This window comes from Pseudorca crassidens, chromosome 12 (assembly GCF_039906515.1).
Source record: "Pseudorca crassidens isolate mPseCra1 chromosome 12, mPseCra1.hap1, whole genome shotgun sequence".
Classification (NCBI taxonomy): Eukaryota; Metazoa; Chordata; class Mammalia; order Artiodactyla; family Delphinidae; genus Pseudorca; species Pseudorca crassidens.
The window spans coordinates 77,275,562-77,303,544 of NC_090307.1; the positions used below are offsets into that span (position 1 = coordinate 77,275,562).

Below are 27,983 nucleotides of genomic sequence, written 5' to 3' on the forward strand. Positions count from 1 at the left end.
CCAGCCAGCCCTGGGCCGGTCCTCCGCCTCGGAGTGGAGTCACGTGAGCCGGGCTGCGGCGCCCCGCTCCGCACCGTCATGGTGGACCCGATGTATGGATGCCCGGGCGGCCGCCTGGCCCGGGCGCTGACGCGGGCACTGGCGCTGGCCCTGGTGCTGGCCCTGCTGGTCGGGCTGTTCCTGAGCGGCCTGACAGGCGCGATCCCGACCCCGAGGGGTCACCGGGGACCGGGGAGGCCGGTCCCACCCGCCTCCCGCTGCCGTTCGGTGCTCCTGGACCCTGAGACGGGCCAGCTGCGCCTGGTAGATGGCCGCCACCCTGACGCCGTGGCCTGGGCCAACCTTACCAACGCCATCCGCGAGACCGGGTAAGGGTTGGCCCGATCTCGCGCGGACCAGCCGGGGGAGGGAGTTGCGTGGGCGCCGGACCTCGCCTGCCCCTAGGACCAGCCTCTTGCCGGTGACAGAGTCCCATCCTTGTCTCCCTGGGGCTCAGTGTCCCACCTCTGAGGCTGCTGCACCGTAGTTGGGTGGGGCTGATGCAGCATCCCTCAGCTCATGGGGACCAGTCCTCTGCCTTCAGCCAGGGATGACAGTACCTCTGTTTCCCTAGTGATACAGTAACTCTTATCCCCACGTAGGCTGGCACTCTCCCCCTCAACCCTCATCTCACCCCCATGACCAGAGGGGTGGTAATGGCTCTCCAGGAGAGATTCTCACTTCCTTGGTTTTAGCTTAACCCCATGGGTGCCAGCCCCCCTGCCTTCTTTCCAGAGCCAGAGCAGCAGGACTGAGCTTGGATTCCAGGCCAGTCTGAAAACAGAGGGTCCCTAAATTCACAAAGACCCAGACTGTATCATTGCTTGGCCTCTGCTCCTTGCTTCCCTCCTCTCTCCTGGTCCAGGGGAAAGTCGCTTGGCCAGATACTTAGTATGGAGTCAAGCACTCCATCTTTGGCCGTCACCGTCTCTATTCTTATCACCGGGACCCAGGCTGTCATTCTGTTGTATGGCTCTTACCTAACTGCTCTGCCTGTCTGGGCTCTCATTTCCCCATCTGTGACTTGGATTTTGATGATGTGCTCTGACTGGGAAGTTGGATGGTGCCCCTCTCAGGCCTTGTACCAGGGCTGGTGCCCATTCATTCATTCACTCACCTGGTGCTCTTGGCTATGGGGACACAGAGCTGAGGGGGTCCCCATTCAGTCAGGGAGACAGTGCCAGGAGGGAAAATCCTGGGAGTGGGGAACATCTGCCTCAAAGCCTTGTCAGCAAGACCCAGACCCTGGATCCACGCTGTGTTGGGGAATCTTGGGGAACCCTGTGTCCCCCCCACCCCCTCCCCCACCTGCACTATCCCATCCTGGGGTCATCCCAGTGCTTAGAATACGTTACCCCCTCCAGCAGGCAGGGCTTCTCCCACTGCTGCCGCCATCCATTTGGCTGGCTTGCATTCATTTCTGCAGGTGTTGGGGTGACATAGGACACTGTGGACACCCCCGTTCTGGTGCTTTGTGGCACTTGGGAGTATATTAGATAGACAGACCAGAGATTGTGGGGAGAGGATTTGCTGCAGACACAGGAGCTGGGTGCGGCTAATCTGGGAAGGCTCCCAGGGAGAGGAAACCACAGAGTGGGCTGGCGTCTGTGGAGGGAATCAGAACTCTGTGGCGACGTGACTCTGGAATCTGGTGACCCAGTCTCTGCTGACTCATATGTTTTGGGCCCCCGCTTAGCAGAGCTAAGAGAGATGACAGTCTCTGGATACTAGGGAGGAGGCACAGAGATAAGGCTCAGCATGGGGAGGGGCTTTGGCCCCAGCACTTCCCCGCTAGGCTGTGTTGCTGTCAATTATGGAAAACAGAGAAGTGGGGAGAGGGCTCCCCTGCTTGTGCTGGATGGAAAGTTCTTCCAGGCTCAGCTCTGGCGCTGTGTGACCTTGGGCAAATCACTTCATCTCTCTGAGCCTGTTTCCTTCCTGATGGTGGAGCTCGAAGTGAAATTCGGGGGATCACAGAAAGCACCTCTGTTTATTTACTAAAGGAAGGAGTGAATGAAAGAGAAAGGAGCGCGTGTCTTCTGCCCCCATTTTGCAGGTGGGAAAACTGAGAAGTGAGCCCTGGTCTCTTCCACACTTCTTGCTCTCACTTCACTGTTCCAGCATCTTTTCTGTCCAGTCTGCCCCTTTCCCTGTGGGTTTGACAGCATTTGGGACTATGATGTAGGGAAAACTGTATGGGAAGCCCCCATTTTATAAGCAGGGATACGGAGGCCCTCAAAGACACCCTCTTGAGAACTCAGGAGTGAGATGTAAGAAAGACATCTGGGGTGTCCTGGCGCCCGAGCAACAAAATCGCTGATTTGCAGGTGACTGTCTTATTTTTTGGAGGGTGGAAATCATGGTTTGACTCTTCTGTTCACCTAGAATTGGGATCCTTCCTCCTTTCTGGCTCCCAGATTTCACCAGATCCTGGGATTGTCAGGATAACTTGCACGTCTCCTTCCCCCATGATCTTTCCTCTTACTTGTGCTGTATCTGACTCTGGACTGACACTCCCCATGGAGCCTGAAACATTTAGGATTTAATGCTAGGGGATCAGAGATGCACCCAGAGGCAGCACCTGCTCCAGCCTCTCTCTGGTCTTGGTCCTGGGGAGGCCGAACCCTCCAACCTTACCTTTTCCTCCTTTTCTGACGTGATGCCCCCCAACAAGCTGATTGACCTAAATAGCCTTCGAGTTGGGAGAGGAAGTGAATACCAATAAGAGGGAACTAACCTATTAGGAAACTGGGAAACAACCCAAATCTACCACCCAACAGGCAGAAGCCCAGCCCAGTAAAATGGATAAATACCACCCAACCATTTCTTTATCTATTTTTTTTGTATTTTATTTAATTTATTTTTTATACAGCAGGTTCTTATTAGTCATCCATTTTATACACATCAGTGTATACATGTCAATCCCAATCTCCCAGTTCATCCCCCCACCCCCCCCACCCCCCCACTGCTTTCCCCCCTTGGTGTCCATACGTTTCTTCTCTACATCTGTGTCTCAATTTCTGCCCTGCAAACCGGTTCATCTGTACCATTTTTCTAGGTTCCACATATATGCGTTAATATACGATATTTGTTTTTCTCTTTCTGACTCACTTCACTCTGTATGACAGTCTCTAGATCCATCCACGTCTCTACAAATGACCCAATTTCATTTCTTTTTATGGCTGAGTAATATTACATTGTATATATGTACCACATCTTCTTTATCCAGTCATCTGTCGATGGGCATTTAGGTTGCTTCCATGACCTGGCTGTTGTAAATAGTGCTGCAGTGAACATTGGGGTGCATGTGTCTTTTTGAATTATGGTTTTCTCTGGGTATATGCCCAGTAGTGGGATTGCTGGGTCATATGGTAGTTCTATTTTTAATTTTTTAAGGAACCTCCATACTGTTCTCCATAGTAGCTATATCAATTTACATTCCCACCAACAGTGCAAGAGGGTTCCCTTTTCTCCACACCCTCTCCAGCATTTGTTGTTTGTAGATTTTCCATGATGCCCATTCTAACTGGTGCGAGGTGATACCTCATTGTAGTTTTGATTTACATTTCTCTAATAATTAGTGATGTTGAGCAGCTTTTCATGTGCTTCTTGGCCATCTGTATGTCTTCTTTGGAGAAATGTCTGTTTAGGTCTTCTGCCCATTTTTGGATTGGGTTGTTTGTTTTTTTAATACTGAGCTGCATGAGCTGTTTTTATATTTTGGAGATTAATCCTTTGTCCGTTGATTGGTTTGCAAATATTTTCTCCCATTCTGAGGGTTGTCTTTTTTGTCTTGTTTATGGTTTCCTTTGCTGTGCAAAAGCTTTGAAGTTTCATTGGGTACCGTTTGTTTATTTTTGTTTCTATTTCCATTACTCTAGGAGGTGGATCAAAAAAAGATCTTGCTGTGATTTATGTCAAAGAGTGTTCTTCCTATGTTTTCCTCTAAGAGTTTTATAGTGTCTGGTCTTACATTTAGTTCTCTAGTCCATTTTGAGTTTATTTTTGTGTATGGTGTTAGGGAGTGTTCTAATTTCATTCTTTTACATGTAGCTGTCCAGTTTTCCCAGCACCACTTATTAAAGAGACTGTCTTTTCTCCATTGTATATCTTTGCCTCCTTTGTCATAGACTAGTTGACCATAGGTCTGTGGGTTTATCTCTGGGCTTTCTATCTTGTTCCACTGATCTATATTTCTGTTTTTGTGCCAGTACCATATTGTTTTGATGACTGTAGCTTTGTAGTATAGTCTGAAGTCAGGGAGTCTGATTCCTCCAGCTCTGCTTTTTTCCCTCAAGACTGCTTTGGCTATTTGAGGTCTTTTGTGTCTCCATACAAATTTTAGGATTTTTTGTTCTAGTTCTGTAAAAAATGCCATTGGTAATTTGATAGGGATTGAATTGAATCTGTAGATTGCTTTGGGTAGTATAGTCATTTTCACAATATTCATTCTTATAATCCGAGAACATGGTATATCTCTCCATCTGTTGGTATCATCTTTAATTTCTTTCATCAGTGTCTTATAGTTTTCTGCAAACAGGTCTTTTGTCTCCCTAGGTAGGTTTATTCCTAGGTATTTTATTCTTTTTGTTGCAATGGTAAATGGGAGTGTTTCCATAATTTCTGTTGCAGATTTTTCATCATTAGTGTATAGGAATGCAAGAGATTTCTGTGCATTAATTTTGTATCCTGCAACTTTACCAGATTCATTGATTAGCTCTAGTAGTTTTCTGGTGTATCTTTAGCATTCTCTATGTATAGTATCATGTCATCTGCAAACAGTGACAGTTTTACTTCTTCTTTTCCAATTTGTATTCCTTTTATTTCTTTTTCTTCTCTGATTGCCATGGCTAGGACTTCCAAAATTATGTTGAATAATAGTGGTGAGAGTGGACATCCTTGTCTTGTTCCTGATCTTAGAGGAAATGCTTTCAGTTTTTCACCATTGAGAATGATGTTTGCTGTGGGTTTGTCGCATATGGCCTTTATTATGTTGAGGTAGGTTCCCTCTATGCCCACTTTCTGGAGAGTGTTTATCATAAATGGGTGTTGAATTTTGTCAAAAGCTTTTTCTGTACCTATTGAGATAATCGTATGGTTTTTATTCTTCAATTTGTTAATACCATGTATCATATTGATTGATTTGCATATATTGAAGAATCCTTGCATTCCTGGCATAAATCCCACTTGATCATGGTGTATGATCCTTTTAATGTGTTGTTGGATTCTGTTTGCTAGTATTTTGTTGGGGATTTTTGCATCTATATTCATCAGTGTTATCTGTCTGTAATTTTCTTTTTTTTCTAGTACCTTTGTCTGGTTTTGGAATCAGGGTGATGGTGGCCTCATAGAATGAGTTTGGGAATGTTCCTTCCTCTGCAAATTTTTGGAAGAGTTTGAGAAGGATGGGTGTTAGCTCTTCTCTTCTCTCTTTAATTCTTTAAAAAAATTTTTATTGGAGTATAGCTGATTTACAATTTTGTATTAGTTTCAGGTGTACAGCAAAGTGAATCAGTTATACATATATCTACACTTTTTTTTTTTAGATTCTTCTCCCACGTAGCCCATTACAGAGTATTGAGTAGAGTTCCCTGTGCTATACAGCAGGTTCTTATTAGTTATCCAACTGTTTCTTTGAAAAGTCACAAAAGATAAACTTACACCATCAAGAATGGAAAAGGAGTGATAGCCACAGATGAGGTGGTACATCCCGCATAGTAGCGGGTGTCCAGGCCACACTATACACTGAAGGGACAATGATGGTGAGGGGAGATTTGTGACCCCTTGCTCATCTCACAAGAATGGTCTGGCTTTTTCCAAACATGGCCTCTTCATTAGATCCTGGAGTCATCTCAGAGGTATTAGCTGTCCCTGACATAAAACCACAGTGTGGCCCATACACCTTCCAGAAAAAAAAAAAAAATTGGGGGAAATAGATTCAGTGCAGCCGACTTTTAATTTTTGCCAAGCAAGTGCATTAAAAACAAACCAGAACAATATTTATTGATCTCTGCCCATTTCATCTAATAAAAGATGAGCTATTTTAGAACCAAACAAGCAGGAAGGACATGATCTCTGAATCAAGAACCGTCTAATGGGGACATTTTGCTTTAGAAACACATTCTTTCCAGTGGTTTGGTTTTTTGTTTTGTTTTGGCCAGGGACTGGGGTAGAGTCTCCCAAAGTTGTCAGCCAGCACAGCAGTGAGGGATTCCAGAAGCCATTTGCTGATGTCCAAGCCTTCCCGTTTTACAGATGGGGAAGCTGAGGCTGGGAGAGCGTGGAGATGTGGTATGAGGCAGGGTTTCAGGTTTAACATGAGAGAGATCTAGGTTCAGATCTCTGCCCGGACACTTCCTACAGGTGGCTGTCGGCAGCTGCCTCACCCCACTGGGATGAGGATGGCGCCAGCCTTGCAGGGGCCTGGAAGAACATCATTTGATTAGGGCTTAGGGCCCGAGGCAACAGAGGGATCTTCAGAGATCAGCCAGAGGGGCTCTAGCACTGAAATTCCCTCATGAATGGGAATCTCTCTCTTTCCAAGGTATTCTGGAAAGATAGGCAGACACCTACATAGCCAGGTTTTCTGAGAACTCGAGCAAAGTGCACAAACTCCATCCAAACCGAATCACCCCAATCGCCCTTTGGAATAAGGCGGTTCAGAGAGGAATGCAGAAGGCACTCTCTCCAACAAGGGCAGTGACTAATTCCATATTTACCGTACTGTGGCCTGGCTGGGGGTGGGGGTGGTCGGGGGGGAATTGTCACTCTCCACTCATCCTTTTCCTTTCTGTCCAGCTTGAAAGAGTCACACTGCTCTCTTTTAAATCTTTGTAATTATTACACAAGTGCTTAACTTTCCATGGTAAGAAAGTTTAGAAAGGTGAGGTGGAATGTGGGAGGTAAACTGCGCTCCCCACTCTTTCTTTTTATATATAACCACTGTTAGTTCTTTCTTCTAGAATTTTCTATGCATAAACAGGCCTAAACGTACATACATACATACATGTGTACACGTACTGGTATGTGTGTGCGTGTAATGTTTTTGTACATGGGGTTATCCTGAGTCTACCGTTTGTCCTTCTCTAATCTTATTTTTTTTAAAAAAACTTTGTGTCTGACATCTCATCAGCACACGGCGGTCTGCCACATGGTTCTAGAAGCCCACCGCATATATGGATAGATTATTGTATCAGGCCCCTAACATTGGATGTTTTGGGAGGGTCCTGTTTTCCTCAGCTCTAGTCAAAAATGGCTGCTGTGAGCTCTATTTACAATAGCCAGGACATGGAAGCAACCGAAGTGTCCATCAACAGATGAATGGCTAAAGAAGATGTGGCACATATATACAATGGAATATTACTCAGCCATAAAAAGGAACGAAACTGAGTTATTTGTAGTGAGGTGGATGGACCTAGAGGCTGTCATACAGAGTGAAGTAAGTCAGAAAGAGAAAAACAAATATAGTATGCTAACACATATATATGGAATATTAAAAAAAAATGGTCATGAAGAACCTAGGGGCAAGATGGGAATAAAGATGCAGACTTACTAGAGAATGGACTTGAGGATAATGGGGAGGGGGAAGGGTAAGCTGGGACAATGTGAGAGAGTGGCATGGACATATATACACTACCAAATGTAACATAGATAGCTGGTGGGAAGCAGCCGCATAGCACAGGGAGATCAGCTCGGGGGTTTGTGACCACCTAGAGGGGTGGGATAGGGAGGGTGGGAGGACGGGAGATGCAAGAGGGAAGAGATATGGGGACATATTTATATGTATAACTGATTCACTTTGTTATAAAGCAGAAACTAACACACCATTGTAAAGCAATTATACCCCAATAAAGATGTTAAAAAAAAATGCTGCTGTGAACAGGGATGCTCACACACATCCGTGAGGGCTGTGTGAGCCCCGGTCCCAGGGTGAGTTCCTAGCTGCTGCCTGTCTTCAGGGCCTCAGCACTGTGGCCTTGACTGCGCCTGCTCCCTGCAGAAGGAGAGCTTTTAAGCAGTCGCTGTCTGGAAGGCCACTGGCCTCTCAGTTATAACCAGGACTTGGCATCTGAACAGCCTTTTTGGTTTTATGTAAGTTGTGTATGTTCTCCCTTGATTCCCCCGCTTTTTTTTTTTTTTTTATCACAAGGGGAACTACATTCTGTACCCTGTTTTAAATTTCTTCCCATCACCAAGTCTACTGGATTGCTCCAAACCTCCCCTCTCAGGTTCATGATGAGACACATTTACTGAGTATAAAACGTGAGTTCTCTTCTGGCACCTGCCATGGAAACCCTCTGAAGTGGGAATCGCTTTGCCCATTTTACAGGTGAGGAAACTGAGGCCCAGAGAGCTTAAGCAATTTGCCCAAAGGTACACAGTTGATAAGAGAGAGACCTGGGGATTCAAACGATGCCTGAGGGACCCACAATCCCAGACTCTTTGTCCTCCACTCTCCTTGAAATATAAGACCTTTATTCTAGTCTCTTGTGTTTTTCTGTCCATATCTGTGATTATATGTGAGTCATTAGCCGGAAGTTCATGGCTCTTAGATTTGTTTGATAAGAACTAACTCCTTCACCTTCAAGGACAAAACAATCCCCCACAAAACTCAGTTAAGGCAGAGGCTCAGAGCACATCGTGCTCTGTGATGTTAGTCTCAGCTCTGTTGGGCAAGTGACTTCACCTCTCTGAGCCTCGGGTCCCACAACTGTAAATTGGGAGAATCAAACTCATGTCATAGGGTCTTTGGGAGAATTTAGAGAGAGAAGTAGACATGTGATGTGCTTAGCACTGGGGGCTATTGTTATCCACCGTAGCAGGGCCTCATTATCAGTCCCCACAGCTCCATTTTATCTTGTAGCTCAAGTTCTTTGCTTTGGAACTCTCAGACCTCAGGCTTCCTTCTTTTACTTTCCCTCTCCTCCCCCCCAACCCCCCTTCTCCCTGCAAGCTCCTACTTAAACTTCAAAACCTGGAGCAGCTGTCACCTCTTCTGTGAAGCTTTCCTAGATTTCACTCAGTAGCAGCAGGAGCGTACTCCTCAGGGTACTTTATTCCTTTTCTCGTCATAGCAGTTACATATATTCATTCTTGTATACCCTCGGTGTCTGGCACCCAGTAGGTGCTCAAAGAAGCTTGATTGCCGAAACTATTGGGTGTGAGTATTTTGATAGTCATTTCCTCTCCTGTGTCTTCTCTAGGGCAGAGCTGTGCCTGTCCTGGAGCTCTTTGGTGACTTTATAGCCAAATTCCTGTGAGACAGTCCTGGCTGAGCCTGGCTCTCCGTGTTGTGTAGCCTCTTAAAGGTCTCATTAGTGTCTTCTGTTGCCCTCATTTTCTTAATAGAAATTGCCTTCCAAGTGTTTTCCTTAGTTACAGAGTCACCTGGGTGAATATTCTTTGTGTACTTGGAGCAAGGATGAAATCCAGAACCATAAAGGAAAGACTGACAGGACGAAACTGAAAACTATCATATGGCAAAAACAAAAGCAGAAATCAATTAAAATACAGGTATTTTCAATATTAGTGACAAGCCAAGGGCTAACATGTATATAGAGAATTTCACCAACCAATAAGAAACGGCGATGGGAACTCCCTGGTGGTCTAGTGGTTAGGATTTGGCGCTTTCACAGCCGTGGCCAAGGTTCAATCCCTGGTTGGGGAACTGAGATCCCACAAGCCACGGTGCAGCCAAAAAATAATAATAATAATAAGATGAAAAAAGCCACGGTAGAGAAAAATGAGTAAAGGACATGAACCAAAGAACTGTAAATGACCAATAAGAAATAGGAAAATATATGTAACTTAACTCATTAAAGGATTATAATTACGTGATTGAATTTTTCAACTGTCACCTTAGTAAGGATGAAAAAGATTGATCTTAAGCAGGGAAGTGCACAGACAGGAGTTCGTATGTTGTAGAAATGCAGTATATACCCCAGGCATCACCTGGGAGCTGGCTTTACCCCATACCTCCTGATCAGAATCTGCTTCCTGGGAGCCAGCCTGCCTGGAGTTGAATCCTAGCTTTGCCCTTTCTTAGCTCTGTGACCTCTGGTATATCAGCTAGTACTGGGCAACAGTGCTGCATAACAAACTGCCCCCAAACTCAGTGGCTTGGAATGACAGCCGTTTATGCTCATGGATCCTTGGAGCAGTTGGGGCAGCTCTGCTTCATGCTGTAGTTCTGCAGACCTGGTCAGCAACATGTGTCTCTCATATTCTTGGGACCAGCGAGCTGGCCGGGTATGTTTCTCTCGTGGCCATAGGAGGGACACAAGTGGGAACACGGGAGGCCCTTTGAAGACTAATCTCATAACTGAGACAAGTCACTTCTACCGCATTCCATCGGCCAGAGCAAGTCATATGACATGACTGAGCCCAAATCAAGGGGACAGGGAAGGACATTTGGCCAGTGGTGGGAGGGATGTAAAGCCACCCAGCAAAAGGCATGGACGTGGGGGGAAGAGGCTGCGATGCCATCTACCACTGCAGGTGCGTAACTCTGCTTGAACTACCTCCCCTTCTGTACGATGGAGACAGTAACGGTGCCTGCCTTGCAGGACTGTGGGATTGTCATGAGGACTAGTACATGAGTTAATAGATATGGAAGTGACTAAAACAGTGCCTGGCTCAGAAGAAACCCTCAGTAGATATTAGCTGGTATTATCCTGGGGGAGGGGCGGAGAATGAAGGTTAGTACAGCCCTGGGGGAGGCTGTTTGTCAGTATCTATTCAAATTAAAAATGCATGTGTCCTTTGACCTAGCAGTTCCTCTTTTAGGGATTTAGCCTGACACGTGCACAGAGACAGACCGACAGACATTCATGTGAATGACAGTTCGTCACTGCGTTGTTTTCTATGGTTTAAAACTGCAGACAGGTGCATGCCGAGCTGAGGGCCCGTTTCACGCTTGCCCCCTCGCTGACCAAGTGTCCCCTCTCCTACCCCTGCAGGTGGGCCTTTCTGGAGCTGCACACGAACGGCCACTACAACGATAGCCTGCAGGCCTACGCAGCGGGCGTGGTGGAGGCCGCTGTGTCCGAGGAGGTAAGGGCCAGACGCGGGCCAGACAGGGACCCCGGGGTTTCCCCCGCCCACCAAGTGTGTTCCCCAGGGAGCTTTGGAGGGTTCTGAAATATGTGTAGAGGGGGCTCTCCCACCCCCAGCCTTCCATCTAGTTGGGGAGAAAAGGCTCACATGTATTTGTTAAAAATTTACACTGGGTACTATTTGATGCATATAAAAACTACACAACACATTCCAAGTTACGAAGCTTAGTAATAAAATGAACACCCACCCAAACTAAACCCTGGAATGTTACTAAAACCATTGAAGCCCCCTTTCAACCCCATTTCCCTGCCTCTCCTACCCCAGAGACACCCACCACACTACATGTGGTGGCTGTCATTCCCTTTCATTCATTCATTCATTTATATTGAGATAGAATTCACATGCCATAAAATTCACCATTTTATAATGTACAGTTCAGTGGCTTTTAGTATATTCATAAGGTTGCACAACCACTACCACTATCTAATTCCAGAACATTCTCATCTCCCCAGAGAGAAACCCCATACCTGTTAGCAGTCACCTCCCTTTTTCCCCACTCCACCCGGCCCCCGGCAACCGCTCATCTACTTTCTGTCTCTACGGATTTGCTTGTTCTGAACAGTTCCTATGAAGGGAATCATCCAATATGTGGTCTTTTGTGGCTGGCTTCTTTAACTTGTTTCCACGGTTCCTCCATGTTCTGGTGTATGTTAGTACGTTATTTTCTTTTATGGCCGAATAATATTGCATTGTAGGGATAGACTATTTTCTTTATCCTTTCATCAGTGGGTGGACATTTGAGTTATTTCCACTCCCTTCCTTTGGTTAAACTAGTTTTACTACATGTGATGAAGCCTTAAACAACATATTATTTTGCATTACCTGCTTTTGGGCTTTTTAAAAGTGATAATCACAGATTTCAGAAGGCAGACCGCATCAGGAGTGGGTGAGGCCGTGGTGGGCTGGCCATGCTCCCACACTGTGCGTGAAGGTGTGACACCCAGGTTGGAATGTAATTTGGTGTTAACTTGTAGAGTTGAATACACACATGCCTTAGGACCCAGGGGCCCCACTCCTTAGGTGTGTATCCTAGAGGTGACCCAAGGGGTTCAAAGCAGCCTCGAGGCAAACACACTCAAACGCCACCGGTGGGTGCACGGGTAACCGGATTGCAGTAGTGTCACACAGTGCAGGATCATAGAGCAGTGAAAATGAACGAGCAGAGTGGATGGGTGTGAGATGCATGGTGGTGAGAGGGACAGAGCACGTCACAGGAGATGGTGTACAGTGTGACAGCGTTTAATAAACTCCCTCTCCTCATTCTGACATCCAGTTGCAGTTTGAGATGCCCTCCTGGGACCTCAATGTCTGGGGAGGTGTCAGACACTGGGTCAGACCGCGTGTTTTGGGTGCTTGGTGGTATTTGAGACAAGATTCCATCCCTCAAGGGCCCCGTAGCCTGAGCCAGGAACACTGAGGCAAGGCCCGACGTGGTTCTCACGTGAGGAAGCCCAGACACACGTGCCAGGGGCTTTGCCCACGTTACCCCTCTGAGCTTGCACACCAGCCCCCGAGGGAGGCTCTCCGTCTGTTGGGGTGACGGGGACTATGGGCTCATATGATCTTTCACCCCCCAGCAGGCTGGCCCAGCTTGTTCATGTGACATCGGGGTGGGGAGGTGGGGAAGGCCTCTTGAGGGCTGGTGGAACTGCCACAGGATTCTCTTGCCAGGTTCACTGCTGTGTCCTCAGTGCTCAGGACAGGACATAGTAGGTGCTCAAAAAAAAAAAAAGGTAGTTGAGTGACTGAATACATGTATAGATGGGGGTGGCGGTCCCCAGTAACAGAGGAGGCATAATCTAGGACAGACTGTGAGTGCTGACGGCTTTCAGAGGAGGGAGGCATCCAGAGGCATTGGGCCCTGGTGGGGGTGAGAGCTGGCTGGGTGAGAGAAGCCAGCGTGAGCAGAGGTGCGGAGGTGTCATCACCAGAGCTCCTCAGCTCTTTGGAGACCTGGATAGGAGTGAGGACTCTGAGCCCGAGTGGGGGCCAGTGGGGTCCTCAGGGAAGAGCGCAGCCCTGCTGCCCCGCCCCTGTCCTCGCCCACCCTACAGCTCATCTATATGCACTGGATGAACACGGTGGTGAATTACTGCGGCCCCTTCGAGTATGAAGTCAGTTACTGCGAGAGGCTCAAGAAATTCCTGGAGGCCAACCTGGAGTGGATGCAGAAGGAGATGGAGTTGAACAATGGCTCTGCTTACTGGCACCAGGTGGGCATGGCCCCCGTGCTCAGAGGGCTGGGGCAGCAGGCTGGGTCTGCTCTGGGGACCTGCTACCACTGCAGCTGCTACTGTTCCAGCTGGCCAACCTATCTGTCCCCTGCCCCTCTTAGCCAGCCCTTCCTCCCTCCCTCCCTCCCTCCCTCCCGCATCCATCCACCCATCTACCTACCCATCCTCCCATCCATCTACTCATCCATCCACAGATCCATCCAGTCTTCCCTCCCTCCCTCCCTCCATGTCCATCCTTCCCTTTCTCCCTCCCATACATCCGTCTGTCCATCCACCCACCTACCCCTCCATCCATCTACCCATTCATCCATCCATCTATTCATCCATCCATCCATCCATCTAGTTTTTCAGCACATTCATCCACCCACCCACAAGTCTATCCATCTTTCACTCTCTTCTTCCCATTTATTCATCTGTCACCGAGCTGCCCATCTTAGCCTAGTTGTCAGATATTCTATCCACCCGCCTTGTTGATGTACCCCATTTGGTTGCCTGTCTCTCTCTCTGTTCATCATCTACATGTCTGTCCATCTACCCTCCCATCTACCTGCCTAGCCATCTTCCTGACGGACCAAGTTCCCTGTTTCATTCCACCTCTTCCTTCTGGCCAGAGCCTAGGCACCTCTCAGTCTGTCCATCTGTTGGTCCATCCCCTCTGCTCTGTCTCTGCTGCTCGTACATCTCGCCAGAGGCTGCCCAGTTCCCCAGGGTGATGCCCACACTCCTTAATGTGGCCTCAACACCCCCCTGCACCCTCTCCCTCCCCAGCCTCATCTACTGGCCTTCTCAATCTGTGCTCCAGCCTCCCTGGCCTCCTCCCAGTTCCTTGAACAAGATGTTACCTCTTCACTCAGGGCTTTAAAGTGTGCTGTTCCTTCTGCCTGGAACACTTTTCCTTCTCCCCCTCTGCCCGGCTCACCCCCACCATTCCTCACCTCCACGTCCCCTCCCTGCACTTCTTTGTAGCCCTCTTGTGAGGCATTCAGATTCTGTCTTCAACTGGACTTGGGCCCCATGAGGACAAGGCAAGGACCACATCTGCCTTGTCCACTGTGGTATCCCCAGTACCTAGCACAGGGGCTGGCACATGGTAGGCGCTTTATAAGTGAAGGTTTGTTGAGTATTTACAGATGAAGGAGTGAATCCATCTGGTCCCATCCATCTACTTCAGCACCTGCCTGAACATCTATCCTTTTCTTCACCCTCCTGTCCATCTAGATGATTGCCTTTCTCTCTGTCCTTCTCTCGTTTAACTCAGTAGCCACCATCCATCCATCCATCCATCTGTCCTTTTGTCTATCCATCTTACGGATGCTTGCTAAGTGCCTGGTGTATGCCCAGCACAGGCCAAGGCCCGGTGGGGGACACAGTGATATACTCCATGGTTACAGAACAATGACAGTGACAGTGGGGAGAAGTCAACCACATGACACAAGTTTGCTGAGCCAGCAGCACAGCCAGTAAAACTCAGAACAGGGAGCAGCCAGCAGTGGGCCTGGGCAGGCTGGGAGGCTTCCTGGAGGAGGTGGATTTGAGTTGGGTTCTTAAGTGTGGTGATTTGGGGTTGCCACAGGATGGAGACGTATAGTTAAATGATGGCAGGAGGGTGCTTGGCATGGAGGGGTGGGTGGTGGTTATGGGGGGGGTCAGGGTTGGCTGGAGCCTAGAGGGTGCACCTGAGCCTCCCTTGCTGAAGCCCCTCCCATTGCAGAAGGCATGAGCCTGGGGGAGAGGCCTCACCCTCCCTCTGCCCCCTGCCCCCTGCCCCCTCCCCCTCCCCCTAGGTGCGGCTGACCCTCCTGCAGCTGAAAGGCCTAGAGGACAGCTATGAAGGCAGTGTGACCTTTCCAACTGGGAAGTTCACCGTCAAACCCTTGGGGTTCCTGTAAGTGCCACCCCCAGAGTGGACAGGGCAGGGGGAAGTGCCGCACACCTATAGTCAGACAGACCTGGGTTCCAATACCAGTCCTGCCACTTCCTGGCTACATGGCCTTGGACCGGTCGCCCAACCTCCCAGTGCCTCAGCTTTCTCTTCTGTGAAATGGGTATGTAATGGTGCTCCCAGCAGGCATGGTAACCCTCCGGCACTCTGACCCTCCTCAGCCTGTTGCAGATCTCTGGGGACCTCGAAGACTTAGAGCTGGCCCTGAATAAGACCAAGACCAAGCATGCTACGGGCTCTGGCTCCTGCTCTGCCCTCATCAAGCTGCTGCCTGGCCAGAGTGACCTCCTGGTCGCCCACAACACCTGGCACTCCTACCAGTACATGCTGCGCATCATGAAAAAGTACTGGTTCCAGTTCAGAGAAGGGCCCCAAGGTGGGTAGATGTGGGTGGGTCTGTGTGTGAGCATGTATGTGGGTACACAGTGGGCTTAGTACTGGGAGGTGTGGGCCTCAGCCCCGTATACACTGGGGTCACCATAAGGCCAGTCTAAGAGTTCATGTTATTTTTAACATGTCTATTTCCTTTTAATTTTTATCTCACAAGACGTATCAGTAAGCTACTGCTGTGTAACAAATCACCCCAAACTTAAAACAACAAAGGTTTAAAACATAGCCATTTATTTTTGCTCACATGTCCATTGGTCTGCTGGGTGGTTTTGTTATTCTGGGACAAGCCTGCTGATTGTGGCTGGCCTCACTGATGCTTCTGTAGTCAGCTGGGGTGAGCTGGCTGCCCTAGGATGGCCTCGTCTGCACGTCTGGGGGTTGGCTGTCATCTGGGAGGATGTGACAGCTGGGCCACATGGTCTTCCATCCTCCCACAGGCTAGCTCAGGCTTGTTCATGTGACATCTGGGCAGGCAAGTGTGGAAGGCCTCTCGAGGGCTGATTGAAACTGGCACAGCATTCTGTTGCTCAAAGCAAGTCAAGTGACCTGTGCAGATTCAAGAAGTGGGGAAATAGACCCGACCATGTGATGTAAAGAACTGCAGTCACATTGCAGATGACGTGGATACAAGCATGGGGAGAGTTACAGCCATTTTTGCAAACAGCTACACAGGAATGGATGAATACGTTCTTCCTGTCAAATGTGAAAACCTTGCCACTAAGGCCCAAGTGCCAGACAGTGTGCCCGTCATTCCTGGCCCCAGTGTTAAGTCTAGAGGTAGCCACTGCCAGATGTTTGCAGTGCCTCCTTCTTGGCCCAACTTAAAAAAATTAATGTTGCCAGGAGGTGGCGAGAGGGTGGGGAAATGTATACCCTCATTCACTGCTAACGGGAGTGGGATCTGGCACGGCCACTTTGAAGTGGAGCCCAGCTGGCGTCTAACAAAATTTAAAATCTGTCTCGCCTGTGATCCAGCAGCCCTCTGGCTCAGATCTGTCCCTGGAGAAACATTTCTATTTCTGCAAGGGGATTGTGTACATGGCTGTCAGCTGCATTAGTGGTTCGGAAACAACCTAATGCCCATTAATTTAAATTTAAACTTCTACATTGACATTTGTACAGAAAAGTGTGGGCATCATAAGTGTACAGCTGGAATTTTTGCACGTTGAACACACACCTGTGTGTGTAGCATCCAGACAGAGAAACAACATTCCCAGCCCCCAGAAGCTTCCTTCCTGTCCCTTTCCAGGCACTGTCCCCAGCCCGTAGTGACTTCTCACAGCCTGGATTAGGTTCGATGGATTTGGAATGTTTTGCGAATGGAATCATGCAGCATGAGCTTGTTTGCACCTGGCTTCTTTCACTCAGTGTAACGTCTGTGAGTTTCATCCACGTTGTCCTCTGTAGCTGCAGATCTGTCGTTCCCATTGCTGTGTATCCACTATCATCTTAATATCTGAAAAACCTACATAAGTCATACATGTATGTTATAGAAAATTGGAAAATGTGGCAAAACACACATACACACAATGAAAGTCACTGGAACACCCCACATCCCACAAGAGGTCATTTCTGCAAACACTTGGTTGTTTTTTCAGACTTTTAAAAAACGTACCTCACTTTTCCATTTGTTTTAACTTATCAATATTTTTATTATACTATTTATATGTAAATACATCCTCACTGGCACAGATTCCAGCAACGGAGATGAAGAAATACATCTCCCTTGATCCCTTCGTCCCAAATTCCAGATCTCTCCTAAGAGGAAAGCACTGATGCCATTTTGGTTTGGATCTATCTAGATTTGGGGGGATGCATTTATATGTGTGTATATATGGACCTTTTAAAAATTAATAGACTTTATTTCTTAGAAAAATTTTACATTGACATAAATTGAGTAGACAGTACAGAGTGTTCCCATATATCCCCCTTCCCACTTTCCCCTGTTACTAGCCTCTTGCATTAGTGTGGTTCATTTGTTGCAATTGATGAACCAATATTGATACATTATTGTCAACTGAAGTCCATGGTTTACATTTGAGTTCACTCTTTGTAGAGCTTTATGGATTTTTGATGAACGCTCAATGACATGTATCCGCCATTACAGTATTTACAGAATAGTTGTACAGCCCTAAAAAGTTTGCTTTCTGGGTTTTTAAAAAAAAAACATAAATGAGATCATCCTATATGGGTTGTTTGCCACTTGCTCCTCTTGCTCCACGGCCAGCCTTGGAGAGCTTTTGATATTGTCATGTTCGGTCCACCTTTTAACAGCTGGACGTTAAATTGTTTTTTTTTTTTTTTTGCGGTACGCGGGCCTCTCACTGTTGTGGCCTCTCCCGTTGCGGAGCACAGGCTCTGGACGCACAGGCTCAGCGGCCATGGCTCACAGGCCCAGCCGCTCCACGGCATGTGGGATCTTCCCGGACCGGGGCACAAACCCGTGTCCCCTGCATCGGCAGGCGGACTCCCAACCACTGCGCCACCAGGGAAGCCCTGGACGTTAAATTTTAATTAGTCCCCAGTTGAGGATGTGGGCCATTTCCAGGTCTTTGCTCTTCCTCCCTTCCTTCCTCCCTCCCTCCCTCCCTCCCTTCTTTCTTCTTAAAAAATATTAATTTCTTTATTTGGCCACACCGTGAGGCTTGTCCAGTGAGAGCAAGGAGTCCCAACCACTGGACTGCCAGGGAATTCCCAGGTCTTTGCTGTTTCAAACAGTACTACAGCAAGCAAGTGGGCCCCCAGATGTGTTTCCTGGTGGAAACGCTGGGTTAAAAGATGAGTATAATTAAAATTTTAGTTTCTAGATAGATAACAGCCAAATTGCCTCAAAAAATGGTTGGGCCAATTTACACTTCCACCGCCATTCTGTGGATATGTTGTCTTTCCCCACAGCCTTGCTAGCACTGGGTATTATCGTTCACTTCACATTTTTTTGCCATTCTACTGGGTGATAAATGATGTCCCGGACTAAGTTTGTTCTGGTTTTTTTTTTAATTCACTTTATTGATGGATAGCTTAAATACACATTTAGAGCATATAATTTGATGGGTTTGGACAAACATGCAGTCATGTAAACACCATTCCATAAAGATATAGAACATTTCCATCACCCTAGAAAGTTCCCTGTGACCTTTGCAGTTAGCCTCCACCCCTCTCCCCAGGCAACCGCTCTTCTGATTTCTTTCCCATGAGGTTAGATTTGCCTGTTCTAGAACTTCATATAAACCTGCACTAATTTTTAAAAATTTTCTAAGGGAATTCCCTGGCGGTCCAGTGGTTAGGACTCTGCACTTCCACTGCAGGGGGCACAGGTTTGATCCCTGGTCAGGGAACTAAGATCCTGCGTACCTCACAGTGCAGCCAAAAAAAAAAAAAAAAAAGGTTTTTTTTCTAGTTTTATTTATTTATTTAATTGAGGTGAAATTCACATAACAAAATTAACTGTTTTAAAGTGAACAATTCAGTGGCATTTAGTACATTCACAGTGTTGTGCAACTGCCACTCAGTCTAGTTCCAAAACGTTTTCATCACCAAGAGAGGAAACCCTGTACCCACTGAGTAATCACTCCCTTTTCCCCCTCTTCCCAGCCCCTGGCAACCACTACTTTCTATCTCTGTAGATTTGCCTGTTCTGGACATCCCATAAAAATGGAAACATACAATGGTGGTTTTCTTACGACTAGCTTCTTTGACTCAGCATCATAATTTCAAGGCCTCTCCATGTCGTAGCAGGTGTTAGCACTTCATTCCTTTTTCCGACTGCCTAATATTTCGCCGCGTGGCGATACTACAGTTTGTTTATCCATCCATCTATTGATGGATATTTGTGTTATTTCTTTTTGTATTCTAGACTAATTTTCAATAATTAGAACAAATTAATCAAGTCATACATGTTCACTGTAGGAAGTTAGAAAATAGAGCACAAGGAAGGAATAAAAATCACTTGTAACCCACCCTGCCACCAGCCCCTGAAAAACCACCATTGGTGTTGGTTGTTTTCCCTTCCAGTTTTAGCTGTTCATTGATGACTTTGCCCTTTTTACTTTTATCTATTCATCAGTTATATAGAAATAGCTCCTTTGGTCCACCCCCTCATCCCTAGTGGCCCTCATCCCCACCCCAGAACACTTTGTACCGAAAGTCCATCCCTTGACAAGTGCTGGTCTGGTTACGCAGTAACCTTGATTGTAGGCCTAGTGGGTACCCACTGTTGTGCTAGAAACTACCTCCACGATCTTATAAATTAAATCTTTACAACTGCCCTGTGTGGGATGAAGGATTATTATTCCCAGTTTGCAGATAAGGAAACTGAGGCTCAGAAAGGCTAAGTAACTTGACATAAATCAAACAGTTGATAAGGGCCTGAACCGGGATTCTGCCCAGGTCTCCTCCCCGCAAAGCCTGTGCTCTCATCTGATCCATCCATCTCACTTCCAGGAAATAAAATCTTGAGGAAGTGTCTGCACTCCTATGTTCATTGCAGTATTCACCATAGCTGAGATATGGAAACAACGTAAATGTCCATAGCCAGACAAATGGATAAAGAAAATGTACACGTACACACACACACACACACACACACACACACACACACAATGGAGTATTATTCAACTGAAAAAAGCAGGAAATCCTGCCATTTGCGACAACATGGGTGAACCTGGAGGCCATTATGCTAAGTGAAATAAGTCAGAGAAAGACAAATACTGTCTGATCTCACTTTCATGTAGAATCTAAAAAAGTTGAACTCGAGGCAATTCCCCGGCGGTCTGGTGGTTAGGACTCTGTGCTTTCACTGCTGCGGGCCCGGGTTCAGTTCCTGGTTGGAGAATTAAGATCCCGCGAGCTGCGTGGTACGGCCAAAAAAAAAAAAAAAAAAAAAAAAAAGTGAACTGTTATAAGCAGAGAGTAGAATGGTGGTTGCAGGCGGCTGGGGGGAGGGGGAAATGGGGAGATGCTGGTCAGAGAGTACCATCTCCCAGTCAGAAGACAAGTGGATTCTGGCGTCTAAAGCACAGCATGGTGACTGTAGTTAACAACACTGTATTGTATACTTGAAACTTGCCAAGAGAGTGGAACTTCAGTGTTTTCACCACACACACAGCAGAGGTAACGATGTGAAGTGATGGCTGTGTAAATTAGCTTGACTGTGGCCATCCTTTCACAGCATCTACGCCTATCCAAACATCACAGTGTGCACCTTAAACACAGACAATTTTTGTTTGTCAGTTATACCTCAGTAAAGCAGGGGATAAACCCTCCCCCCACCCCCCAAAAAAACAAAGTCTGTGCTCTCAGACTTCCTGGGTATTTGCTCTGTGAATTAGCTTTTTCACAATAGGTTTTTGCAATTAAAAAAAAAAAAGCCAAAAAAAGGTACAGTAATCAAGACAATTATATATATATGTATGTATGTATATATATTGCTACTAGCTTTTACACAAATGGCCTGGTTTGCTGATTCTCAGAAAGAATGGAGTAGGGGCTTTCTCTGAAGCCTGCTGTTCCACCTGGAGACTCCCAAGTCTTGCTGGGAGGGGGAGTGGGGTTCTCCGTATGTGCTTGTCTGACCAGGCCCCCCCCGCCCCCGGGCTCACTCTCCCGCCTGCAGAGCAATCTACCCGGGCTCCCGGCAACAGGGTGATCTTCTCATCCTACCCTGGTACCATTTTCTCCTGTGATGACTTCTACATCCTGGGCAGCGGGCTGGTGAGTCATCCTCTGGTGTCACTTTTCTCCCCCGGGCAGCTTTGCACCCAGAAGCTTAGGCACAGCAGGGGGACGCAGACTCCCCCATTCCCGCATCACCACCACCCCAGGGCCGAGGCCAGGAAGCGCTTGTAAAATGTCGCTCCCCAGGTCACGGCCGGGCCTCCAGACCCTGCAGCTGGCCTGGGACTCTGTATTGTCCTGCAGCTCCTCAGAAATCCCTGGTTTGGGCCCTTTTGAAATATCCGTGGCCCCAGTGACCTCATTTTGTGTTTATGTATTTAGGACGAGCCATCTCTCTCCCTACCATGACTCTGCTCTTTCTGCCTTCCCTTTTGCTTTCCACAAAACCCCCTCTAAACCTGGCTGGGTTTTCTGAATAAATGTTGTTTACAATGTGTTGTTTTTATCGGTTTTCCTGGCTGGGCTCCAAACTCATTTAGAAATCTGTTCCTGGCACCCCTCTAGACACAGCAAGCCCTGTAGTCGCCAGGGTAACACTGCAGAGGAGAAAAAACATCACTTAAAAAAAAAAATCCTAGACGCAGAAGACGCCAACTCTGGGGAGGGGAGAGGAAGGGGCTCTTTTTCTTCTATTACTTTGTGAGAGGAGCGTGGGATTTAGTTCCCTTAAATGTGGGAAGAAGCATGAAAGGGGCCAGGCAGTGGGTGAGGGGACCCCCTTGCTGCGGTCTGGGGTGGGGAAAGCAGGAGTGAAGCCTGGGGAAGGACAGTTGAAATAGTTTCATCCAGTTACAAAAAGTGTCCGGGAAGGAAATTTACCTTCCATCTGGGTTCTTAACTATTTTTACGCCACAGACTCCTTTGGCGGTCTGGGGAGCCGTGAACCCCTTCTCAGAATAATGCTTTTAAATGCACAAGCCAACATATATGGGATTATAAAGGAAACCAAGTGTATCGACATGCATTTATCGAAATATTATATAAGTAAACTTTTAATGTAATATACAAGTATACCTCGTTTTATTGAACTTTGCAAATATTGCAGATTTTACAAATTGAAGGTTTGTAACAACCCTGCATCGGGCAAGTCTGTCAGCACCATTTTTCTAACGACATTTGCTCATTTTGTGTCTCTGTGTCACATGCTGGTAATTCTCACAATATTTTAAGGTTTTCATTATTATATTCATCATGGTCATCTGTGATCAGTGATCTTTGATGTGACTATTGTAATTGATTTTTTGTTTTGTATTTTTTTTTTCTATTTTTAAATTGAGGTATGTACATTGGGTTTTAAGACATAATACTATTGCACACTTAATAGACTATAGTATAGTGGAATCATAACTCTTATATGCACTGGGAAATCAGAAAATCCACGTGACTTGCTTTCTTGTGGTATTCGCTTCATTGCAGTGGTCCGGAACAGAACCCGCGATCTCTCTCGGGTCTGCCTGTATGTGCTGCTTTACTAGCACGTTAAATAAGAAACTCCAGGAACTTCCCTGGTGGTCCAGTGGTTAAGATTCCGTGCTCCCAGTGGAGGGGGCACAGGTTCGATCCCTGGTCGGGGAACTAAGATCCCTCATGCCACAAGGTGTGGCCAAAAACAGAAAGAAACTCCGGTCGCAGGTGGGCTACCTGCCATAATTTACAAATAGTGAGGAGCATAAACGATATCTTGAGATGTGTGCAATCCTGTCCTGTGGTGGGAAAACATCTGTGATTTCTGTTGGTGACGATCTCAGTTACCGCTAATAACACTGTCATGTGTCACCTCATTAGCAGTGGAAGGAGATGCTGCATTTCGGTTTGACATTAGTGGAAATAAAGATGTAATGTTTCCCCACCCAAGTCTGCAGACTCCCCGAGCACTGCCCCAGGTTGAGAACAACCCCTGGCGCAGAGAGAGGAAACTGCCCTCCAGGGCTTCTGAGGCCATGCGGGTCTGAATCCTGGCGATGACGTGGGACACTAGAGGGATGAGGAGGGTACAAGTGTGGAGGGAGTAGAGAAGCTCTTCCTACCTGGGCATCGCTATTGAGAGGCTTGCTTTGCACATTCCTCTTTGAAACATATTTATGGCTACTGCTGTCTCTTAGTTGTTTTCCAGCTTCGTATAAAAAAGGAAGAAGCATGCTAATATCCTGCTGTAGGGGAGCAAGCCCCGATTTAAGAGTTGGAAGTCTGAGGGTCAAATCTTGGCCCATCCACGTAGCGGCCATGACCTTTTGGCAAGTCTTTTAGCTTCTCCAGGCCTCAAGTTTACCTTTCAAGAAGAAGGGGGCTTAATAGCAATGCTGTGTTTTCCCCCGGAGGGCTGTAAGAGTTGATGGAGATTGTCCATCAGGCTACCAACCCCAAGCCTCCCAGCTTTCCCTGCGGAACTGCAGGGAAGGGGTAGAGATGGGATGCTATCTCTCTGGGGAAAGAGTTGACCCACTTGGTAGGGGGAGTGGGTCCCGTAGGAGCAACACCCTGGGCTCTCTTAGGGGCTGTTTCCCAGGGCAAAGGTGGATGCACGATCTTGATCACGAACCCCCTCAATGCTCATCCAAAGAACTAGTGAGGAACACGCACCTAAGCCAGGACATGAAGTTTTAAAAAACGAGTCAACAGATTTGAACCACGATTGATGCAGCGCTGCCACTTGGTGACACCATGCCCCGGTTGTGAGTGAGGGGGCCCTTTCGTGCAGCGCCCCCTCGGCTCTCCCACAGGTGACCCTGGAGACCACCATCGGCAACCGGAACTCGGCCCTGTGGAAGTACGTGCAACCCGAGGGCTGTGTGCTGGAGTGGATGCGAAATGTTGTGGCCAATCGCCTGGCCTTGGATGGGGACTCCTGGGCCGATATCTTCAAGAGGTTCAATAGTGGCACGTGAGTGGGCTTCTGGAACTGTGGCCGTCCCACCCAACCTCCCCGCTAATGCTCAGACCCTGGGAGACCTGATGTGGCACGAGGGCCACACACCCCACACCCTCTGCTGAGTCCTTTCCTTGTTTTATACGTGGGGAAACAGGCACGGGGAAGGAAAGGATTTGCCCCCCTCTTGCAGGCTTCTCCACCCAGGGAAAGGCTCCCAGAGGAAGGACAGGAAGACACTTGGAACTTGAGAGCTCTGGGGACAGTGGAGAGGGCCGTCTGAGGAGATGGACATGGGTGGATGGGGGCCCCATCAGCCAGCGACGCGGGAACTGGATAGGGCAGGGTCTTAGAACATTGCGCAGAATTGACCTTGGTTCCAGTAAGCACTAGGGAGCCATAGACTCCTCTGGAGCAGGTGAGCAGCATGATGAGAGAAAAGCCTGAGGACACCTGGTCAAGCTAAAGTGTCCGGGTGACAGTCGGATGGCCGGACGTGCCCAGACCACCCCGGCCCCATGATTCCTGACTGTGTGTGGCCCTGGGGGCAGGGGGAGGCCGGGGCAGTGACCCCAGGGTCTGTTCAGCCCTCCTTCCTTGGGCATGGCAGGTACAACAACCAGTGGATGATCGTGGACTACAAGGCATTTGTCCCCGGCGGGCCCAGCCCTGGGAGAAGGGTGCTTACCATCCTGGAGCAGATCCCGTGAGTACCCGGAAAGGGGCAGGGCGTTCCAGCAGAGGGAACTGCCAAGGCAGAGGCCTGGAGGCAGCTGAATCGTGTGTGGGAGGGGAAACCTCAGGAAGGCAGTACTGGAGGAGAGGGCAGCCCCTGATTGCTAGAGATTGGGAACATAATCTAGCTCCAGGCAATGGGGAGCCAGCGAGGGTCCTTGAGCAGGGCAGCACCCACAGGAGCCCCCTTTCTCACCACCACTCCTGCCTCCTGTCCCTTCCCGGTTGCAGGGGCATGGTGGTGGTGGCTGACAGGACCTCGGAACTCTACCAGAAGACCTACTGGGCCAGCTACAATATCCCGTATGTCCCCCCTTCTTGGTATTCCCCACCCTTTGCTCAGCTCTCCGTGCTGGGGAGGGGTGCTTCCCAGGAGATTCTTTAACTCCACAAAGAAACCCACCCTTCCCCCTTTTTCTCCAGGAAAGCCCTGGCGGTTTTAGGGTACAGTTGGGAGGTCGGCATCCGTTCAGCCTCCCAGTCCGCACCCACCCACCGCAGGGTGGTAGGGGGCGGCCTGGCTCAGGTGCCGACCCCTGCCGTGGCTCTCCAGCTGGCGCTGCTTTAACTGGGCTGCACAGCCAGCACCTCTTGACCCTCACTGTGCTTTACCTGGGTCATCCCCTTTGATCCGTACAGCCACCGTGCGTGGTAGCCACTGCTCCTATTCCCATTTCACAGATGATGAAACTGAGGCCTTGAGAAAGTACCTGACTCGCCCAAGGTTCCATAGGTGGCCAACAGTGAAGTCAGGATTTGAACCCATGCCTCTTGGACCCCAGAGCCCTAGCTTGGCCACCCCACCAAGCCACCCCACAGCACAAACAAAAGACATGATTATTGCTATCCCGACTGTTGTGGTTGTTGGTGTTAATGTCGTGGCACGACCGCCCCCTTCCCCTCCCTGGCCACGGTCACGGCCAGGTGAAGTCAGTGGAGGTCGTGAGTGACCATCCTCGTTCCCAGCAGGTCCTTTGAGTCTGTGTTCAATGCCAGTGGGCTTCCGGCCCTGGTGGCCCACTTTGGGGACTGGTTCTCCTACGACGGGAGCCCCCGGGCCCAGATCTTCCGGCGGAACCAGTCCCTGGTACACGACCTGAATTCCATGATCCGGCTTATGAGGTACATGGGGGACCATGAGCTCAGAGTCACGTGGTGGGGCTTTGTCGTAACTCATTTCAAGTTCCCGACAAGCCCGGGGGGGCGGCAGGGGTGGGGTGCAACTGTGTAGCAGCCAAGACGGCAGAACCGGGGCAGCGCTCAGCTGAGCCCTGCTGCTGCCCTCATGTCGTGGGTGAGGATGACGGACAGCCGTGGAGTGACCGCCCTGTGCCGGGCTCCGCGCTTGGGACTGGGAAACGGGCACAGAACGTGTCCCCACTGTCCTTGGGGAGCACCCTGTCCTTTGGGGGATGCAGAAATCCCTCCCGTACTCACACTGATGTGGACGTGTAACGAGAACCGTCTGAGCTCCAGGAAATGCTATGAAGGGACAAAACGGGGCCTCTAGCCTGGCCTGGGATGGGGGCCCAGAGGGATTCCCGGAGGGAGGGATGGCAGAGCCGAGGCTGAGTGATACCTGTGGAGTGACCAGCTGAAGGGGGAGGTGGTGGCTGAAGCCCAGGCGGCGGGAGGGAGCTGGGCACACTGAAAGCAGGCGGCTGGGTTAGGGGCTGCCGCTAGCAGTCTGGCCTCCCCCGCTCCCCGCACGACTGAGGTTTCCTCTCTTTCCACATCCAGGTACAACGACTTCCTGCATGACCCCCTGTCATTGTGCAAAGTTTGCAACCCCAAGCCCAACGGGGAGAATGCCGTCTCGGCCCGCTCTGACCTCAACCCAGCCAATGGCTCCTACCCCTTCCAGGCCCTGCACCAGCGCTCGCATGGGGGCATCGACGTGAAGGTGCCGGGCCTGGGGCTGTGGATGGGGTCCAAGTTGGGGCAGGGAGCAGCAGAGACTCCCAGGTTGGGACAACTCAACGACCTGCCCTCCCCTCTACCCCCAGGTGACCAGCACGGCACTGGCCAAGGCCTTGCGTCTCCTGGCGGTCAGCGGCCCCACGTGGGACCAGCTGCCCCCGTTCCAGTGGAGCAGCTCGCCCTTCAGCAGCCTGCTGCACATGGGCCAGCCCGACCTCTGGAAGTTCTCACCCATCGAGGTCTGGTGGGACTGAGGCTCCATCTCTACTCTGCTGACCCCAGCAGGGCCACCCGACTGGCTGCCACCCTGCCCTCCTGCCTGGCCCCCCGCCCCGGTCCCCCGTGTGAGCGTTGCCACTGTGCCCAGGTTGGGGACCTGGGTCGGCCAGGTTCACTCTCGTCTGGGTGGCCTCCTGGGTGGGGAACGGAACCCGATGGGACCCAGGACTGACTCTGTCCCCCTAAGTGGGTGATGCCATCCCCGTCTCCCTCTGCCTCTCTGCGTCTCTCTCTCTCCCCCTGCTTTTCACTCTTTTCCAGCCTTGGGCCCCCTCCTCATGCCGCCCCTTCCTGAGGGCGGGAGCCGGATCCTGGGACCAGGTTCCGGGGCCCCTAGTGGGGCCGGCAGGAGAGGCCTGTTCCAGTGCCTGCTTCCCAGTGCTGTTTCTAACGGCGGCTCTGGAGCTCCAGCCCCCGAGACCCGGGCGTTGCCTCTGGTTGGCATCTCTCCTCCCAGCTCCCGACCCCAGCCCCACTCTGCTCTGTCTGGGAAGTAGCTCCCCTGTTTCTCCTCCTGGACAGCCCCCTTGAGGACAGGAACTTGAAACCAAACAAGAACCAAAGTTTCTGGCCACTTGTGGGTGGAAGGGCCTGAGTGTCCTTCTCTCTCTGGGGGCAGGCAGGAGTGTCAGCCCCCTGCTCCAGCCTCGGCCCGTGCCCCCTCAAACCCAGGCCTGCCCCTGGCCTCAGGGCATTGCCCACAGGTCCCCTGCTACAGGAACCAAATTGCAGGCTGTGCTGCCATTAAAAAGAGAGGCCATGGCCCCCGTGCTGTGCTTCTTGGGGCAGT

At 49.4% G+C, this 27,983-nt stretch overlaps 1 protein-coding gene across 2 annotated transcripts; it reads left to right on the forward strand.

Moving 5' to 3' along the window:
* Positions 1 to 4: 4 nt before the first annotated feature.
* Positions 5 to 27,957, forward strand: PLBD2 (phospholipase B domain containing 2). 2 transcript variants are annotated; one of them, XM_067700681.1, is made up of 12 exons: positions 5 to 368; positions 10,998 to 11,091; positions 13,209 to 13,367; positions 15,173 to 15,273; positions 15,492 to 15,706; positions 21,332 to 21,429; positions 24,114 to 24,274; positions 24,870 to 24,965; positions 25,226 to 25,297; positions 25,961 to 26,116; positions 26,735 to 26,897; positions 27,001 to 27,957. In XM_067700681.1, exons 1-12 carry the CDS (start codon positions 79 to 81, stop codon positions 27,166 to 27,168), a joined length of 1,773 nt encoding a protein of 590 aa, XP_067556782.1. In that variant the 5' UTR covers positions 5 to 78; the 3' UTR covers positions 27,169 to 27,957. The 2 variants fall into 2 exon arrangements, with proteins under 2 accessions (XP_067556782.1, XP_067556783.1); XM_067700682.1 differs by having other exon boundaries at positions 6 to 368; positions 25,964 to 26,116.
* Positions 27,958 to 27,983: the final 26 nt, after the last annotated feature.